Source organism: Phyllostomus hastatus, unplaced genomic scaffold (assembly GCF_019186645.2).
Source record: "Phyllostomus hastatus isolate PE091 unplaced genomic scaffold, TTU_PhHast_1.1 phas_scaffold_1066, whole genome shotgun sequence".
NCBI classification, from domain to species: domain Eukaryota; kingdom Metazoa; phylum Chordata; class Mammalia; order Chiroptera; family Phyllostomidae; genus Phyllostomus; species Phyllostomus hastatus.
The window spans coordinates 16,577,512-16,593,353 of NW_025334004.1; the positions used below are offsets into that span (position 1 = coordinate 16,577,512).

At 44.9% G+C, this 15,842-nt stretch overlaps 1 protein-coding gene across 1 annotated transcript in view; it reads left to right on the top strand.

The window, feature by feature from the left end:
• Nucleotides 1–15,842, top strand: part of SORCS3 (sortilin related VPS10 domain containing receptor 3) — a 558,638-nt gene that overhangs the window by 159,794 nt on the left and 383,002 nt on the right. Inside the window, exon 2 of the mRNA XM_045854121.1 lies at nt 9,709–9,776. Coding sequence (XP_045710077.1) covers nt 9,709–9,776 — 68 coding nt within the window. The remainder of the gene's footprint in view (nt 1–9,708; nt 9,777–15,842) is intronic.

The window sequence follows — 15,842 nt, forward strand, 5'->3', positions numbered from 1 at the left end:
CTCCATATGCTGAAATGCCCCAGCTTTCTATTGTCATATCTCTACTCTATCCATGCTTCATTTGTTGGTGATCTATTCTAGTCTCATGTCTTTAAATACCATCTAATCACTGACAACTCCCAAATTGATGTTTCTAGCCTCAACTTACTTCCCTGAACTCTAGACTCATTTATCCAGCTGACCATTTGAGTTCTCCATTTGAACACTCTTAGGATTCACAAACTTTTGTGCAAAGCTAAACTTCTAATTTTCACTCCAAACCTCCTCCTGTAGTCTTCATCTCATAAAATGGCAACTCTATCCTTCCAGTTGCTCAGTCCTGAATGATGAAGGTTGTTCTCAACTATTCTCTTTCATTCACATCCTATTGTACTTTGTCAGCAAATCTTCTTGTCTCTGCCTTCAAAATATATTCATGTCATGCTCCTCTTCCTGTCCACTGCCGTTGCTCTGGTCTAACCCACACCAGGTTTCACGTGGATGATTAAAACAGGATCCTAATTTACTTTTGTCCCCTTTCTGCCTTTCTCAGCACAGCAACCAGAGGGGTCCTGTGAAAACTTAAGTCCTCTATTAAAATCCTCCAACAATTCCCCATCTCAAGGGACAGAGTCTTTATATGGTTCACAAGTTCAAACAAGATCTAAGCCTCCCAATATGCCCCTGACCTCACCTCCTACTACTCTCCCCTCTTAGCGCCAACCTCATTGGTCTCCTCACTGTTTTTTGAAGATCCTGCCTGAGGATCTTTGTGTTCACTGCTTCCTCTGCTTGTGATGTGTATTGCCCACATGTCACATGACTTAATCCCCCATGTCATTCAGTTGTTCACAGAGGACTTTCCTGGACTCCTTATTTATGCTGTAGCCTGTAAGGTTTTCTTAGACCCTGCCAAGGAAATAAACAGCCAATTAGCCATGAAAACAGGCAGATGAGCTTTATTTTGGAAGTTTGTACTGCTGGGCAACGTTTTCCCCACCCGGAGAAGGGGCTAAGAAAAGACTGCGCAGGAGAAGGGAAAGGGTGGGAGTTTTATATGGCTGGATTTTGCGCAGGAGCCAAGGATTGGTTCTTGGTGAACAAAGAAGCAACTTAGCATTGGGGTTCCTGATCTGACATCAGTCACCTCTTTTGGGTCAGAGTTCAGTCACCATATTACTTGTAGTCCAAACGGCGGCCATATTTGTAGTCCAAAATGCTAATTGTAACTAGATTCCCACTTGTCCTACCCCGCCCATCCTGACACAACCTAAATATCTCTGGCTACCTCTGCACATTACCACTTATTCTTCTGTTTACTGTCCCCCCCCAACCCCAAAGCACTTACTGTCATCTGAACACAATACCATTTACCTACTTTTTTACCTCCCCTGCCAGAAAGTAAACTTAATGAGAGCAGAGAAGCTGCTTTGTTTTCCTCACTGCTGAATCCACTGCACTTGGCAAACAGGAAGCGTTTCATACATATTTGGTTAGTGAGTGAATGAAAAACATTATGGGGACCTGAAATTGGATGATACAGTGGACAGCAACATGTTTCAGGAGACTCAGGGTTTATCTTGTTATGTGTTGGATAAAGGAGGAGTCAAAGCTCATGCTGAGGTTTTATCTTGAGCCAGAGTTGATGATATGCATGACGCATGGCAACGTCGGTCTCTCTTACACTGTCCTCTCAATTGGGCTGCAGACTCAGGGAGGGCAGGGAGCACTGTTTATGTTATTCTGGCTTTGGCACATGCCCAGTACAGTTCTGGATACCCAGCGGGTGTCCAGACAGTCTTGTACTGGGGATCAGTTGGGCTGTGCACCACAAACATTTAGTTGCTGTTCCCTGAGGGATTGCTCCAGAAAGGGGAGGAGGACCCCGGAATTCGGACTCTGCTGAGACTCCAAAATACACTCTTTGGTAGGTGATCCATGAGGAGTGTGTCTTAGCATCCTTGTTAGGTAATCTTTGTCAACTACTCCTGGTAAAGAAAGCTGTGCCTATTCCAATTGGCTGGACACAAAGAACTACCAGGCAGGGGCAGGAACAAGGTGGTGTGAGGTGAAGGGGAAGTGGAGGGGCACATGGAGAGAATGCCATGGGTTTAAAGGCACCGAGATTTCAGGAAGGTTTAATGAACTAAAGTGGTTTTCCTTCAGGGTAAACTTTTGCAGGCATTAAAGGTCCTCACTTCGCTGAATGTGCTCATGGGTGAGAGCATCGTAGTGATTTACAAATGTGCAGATTATTCATTATCCTTTCAGAGGACAGGATTCCCTGGGGGTCTTCCTCCTTCCTTCCGAAGCTGAGTGCAGGTGCCAGGTGAGCACAGCAGGTCTGATCCGCAGCCTCCTGCATTGCCGTTGGGGTCTAGAATGCATGGGTATGTTGCAGAAGGAGCCTAGCAACTCTTGATTCTGAATTTCCCCTTTCCCTCCCACCCAATGAGCATTAGATGGAACCCTTGTCTCCTGAAGAATAATTATCATACTAATAACTCACATTTGCATAGTACAGCTTATAAAGCAGATCAGCTGCCCTTATTTGATTTGAATTAGCAACCCCGTGAGGCTGGCAGGGGGAGGTGTATCTTTATCCCAATTTTAGGAAATTGTAGCAGATTCTGAAAAAGTAAATAAGTTGTCCAGGCTTGCACAGTAGCCTGTGGTAAGATTGGGTTTAGAGTGCAGCCCTCTCCTGGCAAGTGCTCTGGTTTTCCCATGCGCCCCACTCTAGCCCCACCCAGAAGGACCCAGCTGGACCCAGTGGGATAAGTGAATATAGACACAGGGAAATGGAGAAAAATTCTCAGGTGTAACAGGGACTGACACTCCTTTGCAATTCTGGGTGTGGGTACCTCCTCTCATTAGGAAGTGGGTGGTGGGAATTGTGTAGAAAGCTCCTTTACCCCTCAAATATCAGTCACCCTAAGCCTGCCAGGGACTTGGGCACCTTACTTCAAATACCGAGAATCCTGGGAGGCAGCAGGTTCAGGAAGACTGTACATTTCATGAGGACAGGAACCATTTCTATTTTGCTTCTTTATCACCAAGAATCTTATGTGATGCTGGGAATAAGCAGGAATAGATAAGTGACAGAGAAAGGGGAAATGGGAAATGGAGACATTAGTTACTGGCAGTGAGTGTGTCTAAAGATCAGGCAGTTCGCAGAAGGCTGGCCTGAGCATCTGGGGGCAGCAGGAGTCACCAGATGTCTGGGGACAAGATGATAGGAGGTGGATGGTCAACAAAGACCGCACCACCTGATTTTGTGAGAGACCAGCTATGTCCCGTTTTGCTACCTTATTATATTAGCCCCTTATTATAATATGGTTCCTTAATATATATTATTTATTTTATATACTATATATACATTGCAAGTCTCTTATTATAATATAATCCCTCATTGTCACCATTCTCTTCATTCTTACAAAGCTTTTCATCAGTTGACCACAAGTTGAGCTTCCTGCATCCTTTCTGTATGATTCCATTGTTCTTTTTGCCTTCTTTCTCATGGAGGGAAGAAAGGAAAGAAGAAAAAGAGAAAGAAAAGAAAGAAAGAAAGAAAGAAAGAAAGAAAGAAAGAAAAGAAAGAAAAGATAGGAAGAAAAAGAAAAAAGAAAGAAAGGAAGGAAGGAAGAAAAAGGAAAAAAGAAAGAAAGGAAGGAAGGAAGAAAAAGAAAAAAAGAAAGAAAGGAAGGAAGGAAGAAAGAAAGAAAGAACAGAAGGAAAGAAAGCTACTAGAAAAGAATAGGAGAGAGGGAAGGAGGGAAGGTTTGTTCTATTTTTGGATATTGAAATTCTTACCATGCTTTAAGTCCCAGATCATATAATCTCTCCTTCATGAAGACTTGGCTGATTATATTTTCTGGACCTAATTGCTTCCTCTTCTCAATTCTTACAGCATATTATTTGCACCTCCTTCATACATTTATCATCGCATCCCTTCTTTTATTGTCATACATTTATAATTCATTCAATAGGCATTGTGTAGTGCCTGTCATGTGTCAGGCAGATGCTAGGTATTGGGGATGCGGAAACCCAATTTCTAACCTCAAAGAGGTCACACTCTAACAGACAAGGCAGATATGTGGATAAGTCTCTTGAACACAATGAGTTAAAGGCTAGAAGAGATGTATGAACAGAGGTTTCTTATTTCAGGGAAGATGCCAAATGGCAATTTAAGGTTATATGTGTATGCTTATATGTCTGTGTGTGTGTGTGTGTGTGCGTGTGTGTGTATTCTCATAAATATACACTAGTTTTTCTAGCTATATTCACATATACACTCACATATATAGCTAGGGACTTCACTACTCTATCTGTGTGTGTTTGTATGTACATGGCTTACATTAAGAGGCAAGTGCTATTTGCTCATTAATTATTCTAATTTATTTTTATTTCTCTTGCTGTTTAAAATCTCTCTAGGACTGGAGCCAGTTAGATCAAAAAGTTACTTATTTGACAAAGTTTATTGCACAAACCTGAGTGTCCCAATAATTTGCCTAGTTCTTTTCTTATTACACATGTGTTTCCTTTTTTTTTTTCTCCCAGAACAAAGAAATCAAAAGTTATCTTCACTCCCTGGGCTTTGAGCCCTGGGTCCTGCCCCGATTCCTGGAGTTTAGCAGGAGACTTTCTAATTCACGTAGGAGGTGCTCAGTAACTGTTTGTGGAATATATGAGTGAGTGATAAACTACTTGAGAGCAAGGGTATTTTTTTTTCTATTGCTGCTCATGAATTACCTTGCACACAAAAAGCCCACATGAACATTTGCTAAATGGAGAAGCATTGTGTTAGAGTAGGACAGGCATGGTTGAGTCATATAGCCCTGGGTGGGAATGCTGGCTCTGTCTCTTGCTAGTCGTACCTTTGGGGTAATTTGCTTAGCTCTCAGGACTCAGTTTTCCCCTCTGTAAAATGGGGATATTATATAACATCTGCTCAGTCTCAAAAATTTGTTCTGAGGATTGAGACACATCCAGTGTAGTATTCAGCACCTAGTAGGGTTCAATTAATGTTTTCTTTCTGCTGCTTCTTCTTTGAACTTGAGTGTTCCCTCTCATCTGGGGACCTCTGCTGGAGGGAAGTCAAGTTGGGCTTTATTATGGATCCTCACCCTTCCTGCAAACATTCCCCCCCGCCCATTCTGAGTGCTTTCCCAACAGCCTGGGGCTTATTGTTAAGTGGGTTAATGTCTAGTTTTCTTCATTGGTAATTCCCTCCTGAGTGGTGAGAGAAACCAGGAGTGGCCAAGCTTTCTTTTGCTTTTGGTTTTGTTTGCATGACACAGAATGTCTTAAGGCTACAGACTACAGTAGCAACTCTTCATAGCTTTGTTATGTCCTTCTGTGCTGGCTCCAGGGGAGAGGAAGCTTCCATCCCCCAATTCTCAGTGTTGCAACCTTTTCTCCGGGGCATTGGGTGATTTTGCTGAGACATCCTCCTCATGTATCTCCTACTTTCTGCTTTCTTTGTTGGGTTAAACTCAATGCAAAGGAAGGAATGCTTTTCTAGATCAGGATCTCAGCAAGGTGGGAAGGTGGGGGGATTGCGGCACAGATTTGGGAAAGGAGTCATGCTGTGATGGAATATTTCTCAAAACATGGACCCCCAATCACCACAGGGAGATTTCTGGACACTACCCAGAATGCTCACATTAAACTTGCTAGGCGTGGGGCCAGAGAATCTGTATCACTGCTCTCCAGTGACTGTTAGACTCAAGCTTCACTCATGGAGTGGGAAGTATAGTGCCCTGGGGAGCTTGGTCAAGGTCACACATTATTGGGACTTAAACTTGAGTCACTTCCTCTCTCTGTGCCTCAGTTTCCTCATCTGTAAAATGAAGGTAGGAGACGAAATTACAGCCATCCCATTCTAAAGACTGATTTACTGCCAAAACACCATGATCTTTTATTGACTCAAAAATGACTATTTATAGGAACATTTGGCAGCCTGAGCCTACCTGCTAGGGAGACAGAAGTACAAAACATGAACCCTACCTCAAATTGTTAGAAATCGAGTTGAGAAGGTAACTGATGTGATATCTCAAAGCTATTAAGATAGTGTTTTAAGTAGCAAATTATGTTCTCATTCTCTTCAAAAGAGAGAACTTGGATGGCTGGGATAGTCTTGGAAGGCTGCCTGAAGAAGGTGGGTTTTGAGCTATTTTTTGCACAACAGTGAGGCTATGCAGATGATAATAAGAGGGCCGGACACATGCAATGATACAATAATACAACACGCCAGAGAGAAGCAGAGTTGTGAGAATGGGGTTGGCTTGTTTGCAGCACCTTGAGAAACTTAGATTGCTAAAGCAGGGGGCAGTTTCTTGAGAATTGGGGGAAAGTGGTTGGAAGAGTGGGGGTGGGCCAGACTGTGAAGTGTCTTACAGACCAGCTGAAGGAGTCAGAGGTTCATCATTAGACAGGGGGAGCCAGTAAAGATTCTTAATCAAGAAAGTGCATGAATTCAAAGACAGAATTTTCTGCCTACCATGAAGGCAGAAATAATATTCACAGAGGCTTGGAAGGGTGTGTTTGTCTGGATCCTCCAATAAGCAGACACAAAGATGAGATTCGACACAGAAACATATTAGGGACAGACAACATGGAGGGAGGGAAGGAAAGGAGAGTCTCTTGGTCCCAATGTTGACAGGAGAGACCTGGTTCTTCTTGCTGATGCATGTAAAGAATTACATATCAGCAAATCTAGTAGTATGTAATCAGTTTATCAGTGGTCTGCTTCCATGGAAGAGAACAGGACCGGTAGAGTAGGGGGTGAAAGGGAAAGTTTCAGGGCAAAGCAGGGTGAGAAAAGCAAGAGCGGCTGAAGACCAGGGTGGCAAGCCCCTGGGCAACCTAAGGCCGGGTGGCCAGAGGCCCTGTGGCCCGAGAGCCAAGAGCCCTCTGATCCCCTGAGAGAGAGAACATCCTGAGCCTGAGAGGGAGGGAGGGAGGGAGGGAGGGAGAGAGAGAGAGAGAGAGAGAGAGACACCTTTGTTCTCAGGACTTACATAGTTGGTGGGATAGGAGGGAAAAAGTTACATATTAATTAACGGGTAAATGTGGTGCCAGCTTTCCTGGGGGAATGTGACTACCCAAACTTAGATATGTGTGGGGGGTCTGTTAGCCTGAATTCTATCTTGCTGCAGACTCCATTTGGTCATCTTGTTGTAAAACAAATACGTGACAGGAGGCAGTTAATTAAAATTGGGGACCTTTCCAAAGTTATTTATGGGCTCTTTCTGTGAGCATCAGGGACCCTCTCCCACATTCAGGCCTTGGGATGAAAGCACAGTTTCAAGGCTTTCTTTCCCAGATAGTGGAAATGTTACATGGAATTTCAAGGACTTTCTTTCTTGCTAATATAGTGTTTCTTGTGATATTGAAACACCTGGCAATATTATCAGACCAGGTTCAGGACTGCTGAGTTAGCATGTGAGACTAGTCTCCTTCCTCCTCCCTGCCTCAGTTTACTGTTTATTCCACCTAATTGGTAAAGGGTGTTTCCTGGCAACCAGGGTGCTAAATGTTGGCCAGTGACAGTATTGCAGTCTCAGAGTTCTCCCTATGCTGTCTCCTGCTTCACCAACATTCCCTGGATTTACTTTTCTCATTCTATCTATGTGGTGTCATAAAGATCTGATTATGCATTGAGTCCAAGCATTGGGCAAAGAGACTGATAGAATAAGAATGGCTCTGGGTTTGTAGAAGGGTGTCCCAGACCGTTATTTTTTTTTTAGCAACTCTAGTAATTAAGTGGAACTCTTACCCCCAACATCTTTCTTCTCTCTCTGTGGACTTTGCACTTGTTGGAGATTGTGTTCAGGTCCACGTGGGCTTGATATTGGGAGAAAATGCACTGTCCTGCCTTGCTCCTGTAGTGCTTGAGACAGGTGTTCTGACCAACTCTCAGAAGAGCATAGTTTTGAGTTTGTTGGTCCAGCATTTCAGATGGCTTGCATGTATATAAACACTGTGCTTTTACATACCAGCTCTGAGAGTGACTTCATATAAAAGATAAGGTGAAATGAAGCAGGGAAGCCTGTTGTATGCATGTGCGTGTCTATTAATTCAACAAAAACAGGAATTATCTGGCCCATGGCTAGGCATCTGGTTAAGAAGAGTATGGATAAACCCCTTGCCTTCATTAGCCCCTGAATTTAATGAATGAGGAAACTCATAATGAAGGGAAGAGGCAAGGCCCCCTGAGTGACTGTGAACAGTTCTTTGCATGGGACTCACACTCCTTGCTGTTGCGCTATGCTAACAGGGCAGCTAGCTTAGCAGATCCTACTGTTCTACAAAGAGCCGTGCCATTGGTGTCTGTCCTGGCTCAGCTGTTTGCCAGTCCACTACTCCCCAGCGCAGGAGTCAATCGCAGAGGAGAGTGATGCGCCCTCCAGTAATGACCCCGCAGAGAAGTTGAATGTCCCAAACCAACTTCGCCATGGACTCTCTTCAACCTGTAATGGGTCACATCCTTGCCTCTAATCCTTTCTTGGTTTATGTAAAACAAATGGAAATAGAGCTGACGGTCCCCAGGGGGTGCTGGGTGAGAATAAATATCAAAGTGAGGGTTTCGTCATCAGTTAAATGCCATAAAAATGTTCAATATAATGGCTGATTATTTTTCTTTAATGTAAAATGGATATCTAGAATGGGAAAGCCCCACCTTGGTAGCAGAAATTCATTATCTCGGAAAGAGTTTAATGGCTGCTGTGCAAATGAACTGGAGGAAGTTAAATTGTGGAATGGGAAGGAGCGGAGAAAAGTGAAATGAGTTGTGCATTAAATTTAGATAAACACAATTATGTGTAACTGGATTATCACGCGTGGAAGCAGACACCGTATATAAGGCACCTGCATTTTGATTAAAATCGATTCAGGTGCATGCGCTTAGAGTCCTTGTAGGTGTGGAGTTGTTCCTAAGCCACTGTCCAAGTCCATGAGGGCCAGGCTAGGAGATGTCTTATATCCAGGTTCCCAGCTGGAGGAGTTTAAAGGGCATAGAACCAGACTGAGCAGCCCAAAGCCACTCCAGCAAACTGCTAATAGGCAGCTCCAGCTCTCTGATGGTCCCGCTTCCTTGTGGGTTTTGTAATTTCATCTGGAGTCAGGAAAGTGGTCCTGGGGTCCAGTGGAGTCCAATGACCTCCTTACTCCATGGTGGGGACAGATGCTGCATGGTAGGTGACATGCATCTGATCATGTTGGGCACTGGACCTGCCTGCGTTCAAGTATCTGTGTCTCTAGTGATGGAAACACAAAATCTCTTTAAACCCTTCTGTAGACAGAATGAGGCCCAGTTCCTTCTTACCCTTTTAGCTCAAGCGTGCAAATTGGAATTATCTTCGGATCAGAAGCACGCCCACTCTCAGATCTCCTGGTGCCCATAACAGGGCCAGCCAGCCCGTGCCTGACCTCAAAGGAGGACAGATGTGGAGAAACAACTGTCAATTCCCAGTTCATTCCTGTGGGCATGATTTTATTTTAAATGCAAAGCATCTTCAGGATTAAAATAAATGCTACCAGTTACAGGGATGCATCAAATTAATATGTTTTCCCCTTGCTTGATCCTATGATAACCATCCACTCAACACACTAAGCCTTCCTTTGGGTGGTTTGAGATGTACTACACATTGTTACACAAACTAAAGTAAGCTTTCTTTTTCTCCCCCTTTGCTCCTCTCCTCTCCCCCCACCTCTCCCCCCTTGCAGGTTATACTTATCCTGACGAAGCTGTATGACTTCAACCTGGGGAGCGTGACTGAGAGTTCGCTTTGGAGGTAAGAGGATTAGAGATTCTTAAGGAGCTACTTGGTTTGGCTCTGTGAGAAATGCAGGCTAAGACGTTGGGAAGTCTGTTTTGAAAGAAGCAGAAGATGGGCTCCCCCTGGAAACACTCTTTCATGTCCCAGGTGGAACCGATGGCCCACACCTGGGAATTGCCACAGCAATTACCTTATCTCTTGTGGGGCCGGGCATGCACTGTCCTCAGCAGTGTTGTTGCTTCTGCGTTCCTGCCCTGTCACGTTCTTCCTGAGGAATGTAGGCTGGCTGGACAGCTGGGGGGCGTGCCTGATTCAAGGAGAGACCCTGTGTCATTGTGGATAAGGGGTCTACTGTGGGAGGGATACTCGGCCTGGGTGTGCCTATTTTCAGTCCACTGTGATGTGAGGTGCCGTAGTTCTTGAGAAGCCTGCACTTGCAAGAACAGACCCATGTGGGATCAGGTCTGTGCATTGACTTTGATGATCCTAAGCTTTTGTGGGCTCCTTCCTCTATAAAATAATATTAGAAGATAATTTATGAGTGCATTGGTATAAAGACAAATGTATTAAAACATTTTGTTTTAGCCTAAAATTTCATTGTTTGCTTTGATTTTCAAAGAAAGAAAGTGTTTGTGCCTTAGGCACTGCCTATTGTGTGTGCTAGGTAAGTCAGCCCCGGTGGGGCTCAGGGACACAGGGGCCAGGCAGAAGATGGGTGTGGGTGGGTTAAGGCAGACAGGGCTTGCACGAAGCTGTGAACCTAGGAGCTTCTCTGCATAGGGAATGCCTGCATGCTTACCTTCCCGTATACCTCCTCACATGCACATGCACACTCACACTCAGGCTCATCGTCACACTGCCTGCAGTCACACAGGGCGACAGCAAGTTTCATTAGCCACTGTGAGTCTGCATCTCACCCTCCATTCTTATTCTGTCTGTGAAACTTAGGAGGCTGTGTATGTATCCCACTGATCTTTTCTTTTGTAAACACAGGGAAAGATGCTGTCACTAAAGGCCACTCACTTGGCATCATCACCCCAGAGCCCTGTCCTGAGGGTTTCCTTGGGTCCTGGAGCAGAGGGTCCTGGGGCATGAGTTCTGCACACCTTGCTGCTTCTTCATCTGACTTGTTTATTTGCAGAAGACTAGCCAGGGCCTCTCTGCCAGGGAGAGGGAGCAGTCACAGCGTCTATTAAATATTTAGGGGTTAATTGCTCCTATCGACCGAGGCCTGCCTCCATTTGCACAGGTTGTCCAAAACCTAATTTTGCTGCTCATTGAAAATTGGCAGGGCAATAAGTAAGCAGGGTACTTGTAATATATGAAAGCATGCCTGTTTGCACTCACACGGGACTCCCGGGGAACCGGGGCCTCAGAATCCTCCCTCTCAGGTCCAATCACAGTGATGTGGTGACCTGTTAAGCTTGACTCTCATGCTGTCTGCTCAGGGCAAATAACAAAACAGGCCAGAGAATCCCATCCATGCAATGGGAGACAGCATCCCAAGTTTCAGGAGAGACTGGCAGCCAGGCAAAGCCTGGGAGCCGAAGCCAGGTACCTAATGCTGGAAGCCCTTAAGGGACCCAGTGTGTGCCCCACGGTCATCAGCCAGTATATGCACTGGTGTGCACAAAAGACAGTAGACATCTGAGTGGCTCTAAGAGCATCCTAATGTCCAGTTAACAGGATTCAAGCCCCAGTTTGCTCCCCACTCCCACTACTCCCAGAATGCTCTGTGACTTTGGGAACTTTATTTTACTGCTCTCTGTTAGTGTCCCATGGCTGCCATAATAGAGACCACAGCCTGGGCAGCTTAAACAGCAGACACTAATTCTCTCCCAGTTCTGGAGGCTAGGGGACTAAAACCAAGGGGTTGGCAGGGCCACACTTTCTCCAGGAGGCTTAGGAAGAATTCTTTGCCTCTTTAAGCTTCTGGTGGCTGTCAGCATGCCTTATGACTGCATTACTCCAATCTCTGTGTGACTTTCTCCTCTGTGCTCATGTCTTTTCATGGTCTGTCCCTTTGAGGACACTTATCATTGGATTTGGGGCCCACCTGGATAATCCAGGATGATCTAATCTCAAGATCCTTAACTGTACCTCAAAGAACACTATTTTTAAAATGAGGTCCCCATTATAGGATCTGGGGGTTAGAACATGGACGTGTGGTTTTGCGGGTGGGAAGCACCATTCAACCCATTTCATTCTCTAAGTCTCAGTTTCCCTGAATGGAAGTTGTTTACAGTACGGAGGCTGCCTTTGCTCCAGCCACCTTGTCCTCATGTTCCTTGTACACACCAATCTGTTTTCCCCAGAACCCTGGCCTCTGGCTCTTCCTCTGCCTGAGGTCTCTTCTATATCAGAGGCTGGCTCTCCCTCACTCCCCTCCCCCTCTTTGTTCACCTACGGGGTGAGGCCGGTCCCCAGGACTTGACATTCCATCACTCCTTAGGCCTCCTCACCTTCCGGCACGCCAAATATTTACCCACTGACTTATTGATGGTCTGCCTATACTTACTTAACATCTAAGCATGTAGCGAGAGATTTTTTTCCCATTTTCATTTAATGCTGTATCCTCAGCACCTAGGAAAGTATCTGGCAAACAGAAAGGACCTAAAAATGTTTGCTCAATAAATAAATTAATGGATAGATTGCAAGGATTCAATGAAATGATAAATGAACAAACAGGACAGTAATTCACATGCAGGAAGTGCTCACTCAGTTGTAATAATTAATGATTGCTATAACCCTCTGTGTTTGTATAGTTTTCACTTCATTATTGACTTTGTTTATAAGGCTCCTTTGACTCAGGCGTCCATGTGAAGGAGATTGAGGGGCATCAAGGGAATGGATTCTGTGCTTCTAGGGCTTAGCAGAGACTTTCAGGGGGTGATGAGAGGGGACGGGGAGGAGGAAAGAGTGATTTAGAATGCTGTCCCTTGTGTTAACTGAAGGGAATTGGAATGCCAATTCTACCTAGTTAAAGATGTTCTTTTGTAGGCAAGATTTTCTGAGCTGAATGTTGGAATGATGGGTAGGATGCAATTTTGCAAATGGAAAGTGGAAAAATGTCACTGGGGCAGGGAAAAGGCCAGGCAAGGCTGGGCTTCTGGAGAGAAGGGAGCCAAACTGGGTGGGAGAGAAACTGGTTGTTGGACCCAATAGGAAGAGTGGGGCCTCCCCAGGTTCACAGGAGGGCCAAGCCAAACGGGTTATTCACAGCAGAGTTTACAGATGACAGATTCCATGTGGTGTGACCTCTTAGGGACTTGAAAAGCCATTGGATATTATGGGCTTTCCCTCTGGATGAATGTTATATAGGAATGTATTTTTATTTTTGTGTTGTGTTTCAGAAGGTTCATGGACCACATAAATCCCAGCTTAGAAACCCAGATGGAGCATAATTGAGGCAAGGGGCTGTTCCTAAATCTTGTGGGGTTTTCCAGCTTGCTGGTGCCTCACAAGGTGTCTTCTGACGTTTTATTTTCTTCCCTGCTCAGCTCCTATAGACCTCTGTCTCCCACTCTCTTTCCTACTGATGATGATGCATTTTGCAGTTAGAGCCTAGAGCACTGGGATCTTCCTTAGTAATACAGTGTGCAGAGAAAAGAAACTAAATTAAACATGCACCCTTTCGGTTTCATGATTTGGCCCAACACGCTTAACCAAGCTGAAATTGAATTTGGGGATTCTTCAATTTTCTGTGTAACAGAGGAGCCTGGAGCAGTAGCTGTCATGACAAGCTGACATTCCCTGGCAGGTTCCACTGTGATATAATTATTTGCCTTACTGGATTAATAATTCAGAGGCCATCTACTTCTAAATAGACAAGGCTGTTTAAAAGCATTCAGCAATGTAGCAGCATCGTGTGCCTTTGTGGCACTCTTTCTGGAACTCCTTGGTGCTTTTGTGCAGGAGGTGGTTCAAGTTTTGTCTCCACCAACAGAAGAATGACAGCATAAATGGCCATTGGCACAACCACCTGTTGGCATCTCTTAGTCAAATAACAATTTACATATAGGATTTCAAGCTCAGAGAATTGATGAGGTTAGGTGATGACTTTTTCAAAAGAACCAAGGTTTCACTATCAGTATTTTCAGCCCATAGTGTGTCGGACTAGGGGGCTGCCCATCAGTCAAGCAATTTTGGGCCCCAACTCTATTAGATTTAGTAGAAGCCTGACTCAAGGAGGAGTGATGAGTCAAGGTGAAGCCTTTGGGACTGATGGTCTAGGTTCAAGTTCATGACTTTTCCACTTAGTCACAGGGTGACCTTGAACAAGTTTCTCCACCTCTCTGTACCTCCATTTCCTTATCTGTACAATGAGGATTATACCAAAACTGACCTCATAGGGTGGTTATGATATTTCAATAACATGAAATATGTACATTTCCTAGAAAATGAACGGCATGTGGTTCTACACATGCAACAAACTCAGGGAGAATTAATCATCATGTAATCCACCTGTAACTGAACTGCTTTTCCATGCTAGTTCCTTTACCTAAGCTATCTTGTGCTGTCCTTTACAGCAGACTTGAGAGTTGGGTATCATCGGCCCCATTTTACAGATGAAAATATTGAGCATTTCAGGAGTTAAACGACTTGCTACCTGTCGTACAGTTAATAAGCTGAGGGGAGAGGGGATCCAGGCCTAAGGTCATACATCTGAGAGCAGGGCCCTCCCTGGCTCCTGAACTTGAACTCTTTCCATAGTGTCACATGTCCTCCTAAGTGGAAACTGTGCAGCTGGGCAGAGATAACATTTTACTTCTTGTATCTTCCATTCCCGCTGAAAATAGGCCACCGTTAGCTGATGTGCAGGCATCGTGGACTCAATGACATATGGCCATGGACTCCCTCATCCCTGTGACAGCAGCATGTAGCATATGCTTTGGTGCCATCTTCATGCTTCTCTGCAAGCACAGGTGTCTGTACCTCTGCCTCATTTGTTGACATTCATGGTCCTCAATTTGGGAGCAGGAATGTCACTTTCTCTGGAAGTGGCAACTATGATAAGGCCAATTATTCTGCTGCCTGAGGTTTTTGAGTCTTTGGTTTTGAATATAAGTCATGGTTGAGATTTAGGTTTCTGACTAGCAAATCGCTTCTGGGACTCAATTCTATATGTCTTAAACATTGACACTTGGACTGGTAAACAGAGTCTTCCCTTAAAAAGATGGTTGAAGGAACTAATTTCTGGAGTGAGATGAGCTGGTAAGCAATTGTCCAGCTTCCATCTCTCTATCTCAAGTGCTACTCCTGAGGTAAGGTCCCTGAGGAGTCGGTTTATGATCAGGAGTTTTCCTGTGGATTTCCTATTGGATTAGGGATCCTCACAACACTGCGAATGGGTGTGCCTTTGTGGAGGCAGAAGAGCAACCAGGAATCCATGGCAATGCATGGTTTCTCTCCATTGCTACTTCACCTCGGTTCTTGTTTTTTCTCCTGCTCCATTTCATTCACTCCTAGCCTAGCAGCATGGAATAAATTCTGCCCTGTGATAAGCAACTGGGCTCAGCCATTACTCTGTCTGTCTGCAGGAGCTGCAGAACAAGGGGACTTCAGGCAGAGGAGGTCCTGGTTTGGGGGTATCTATGGAGGACACCCCTTCCCAGGCACATTCTCCTGGACACCTTCCCTGACCCTCCCCTGTTTGCCACTAATGTCACATCCCAACAGTGTGTTGTGATTTGTTCCCAGCCTAGGAACCTATCAAAAGCAGGGGACATGTGCCTTTCTGATTTCTAGAACTACAAAGCCTATCCCTTGGGCGACACTAAATAAGAGCTTAGAGAACAGAGCTGACATTCCAATAGCTCCAAGCCAATGCCAGCCCAGCCCGCCTTGCCCTGTCACTTTCCTTGTATTGAGTTGTCTCATCCTCCTGCCACTGGGGAATCCTGTGACTTTTCATCTGCTTCGCAAGCTGTTGTCCGGGCCGTTTATTTCCTCTCCTAATTGTTCTATCAGTGACCTTTCTGGCGGATGGTATGTTTCTATTTTTAAAAATAGGAATTGGAGACCTTTTGGAATTATTAATTTTTTTGTTTGCCGAGAAAACCCTGATAATAATTGCCGAGA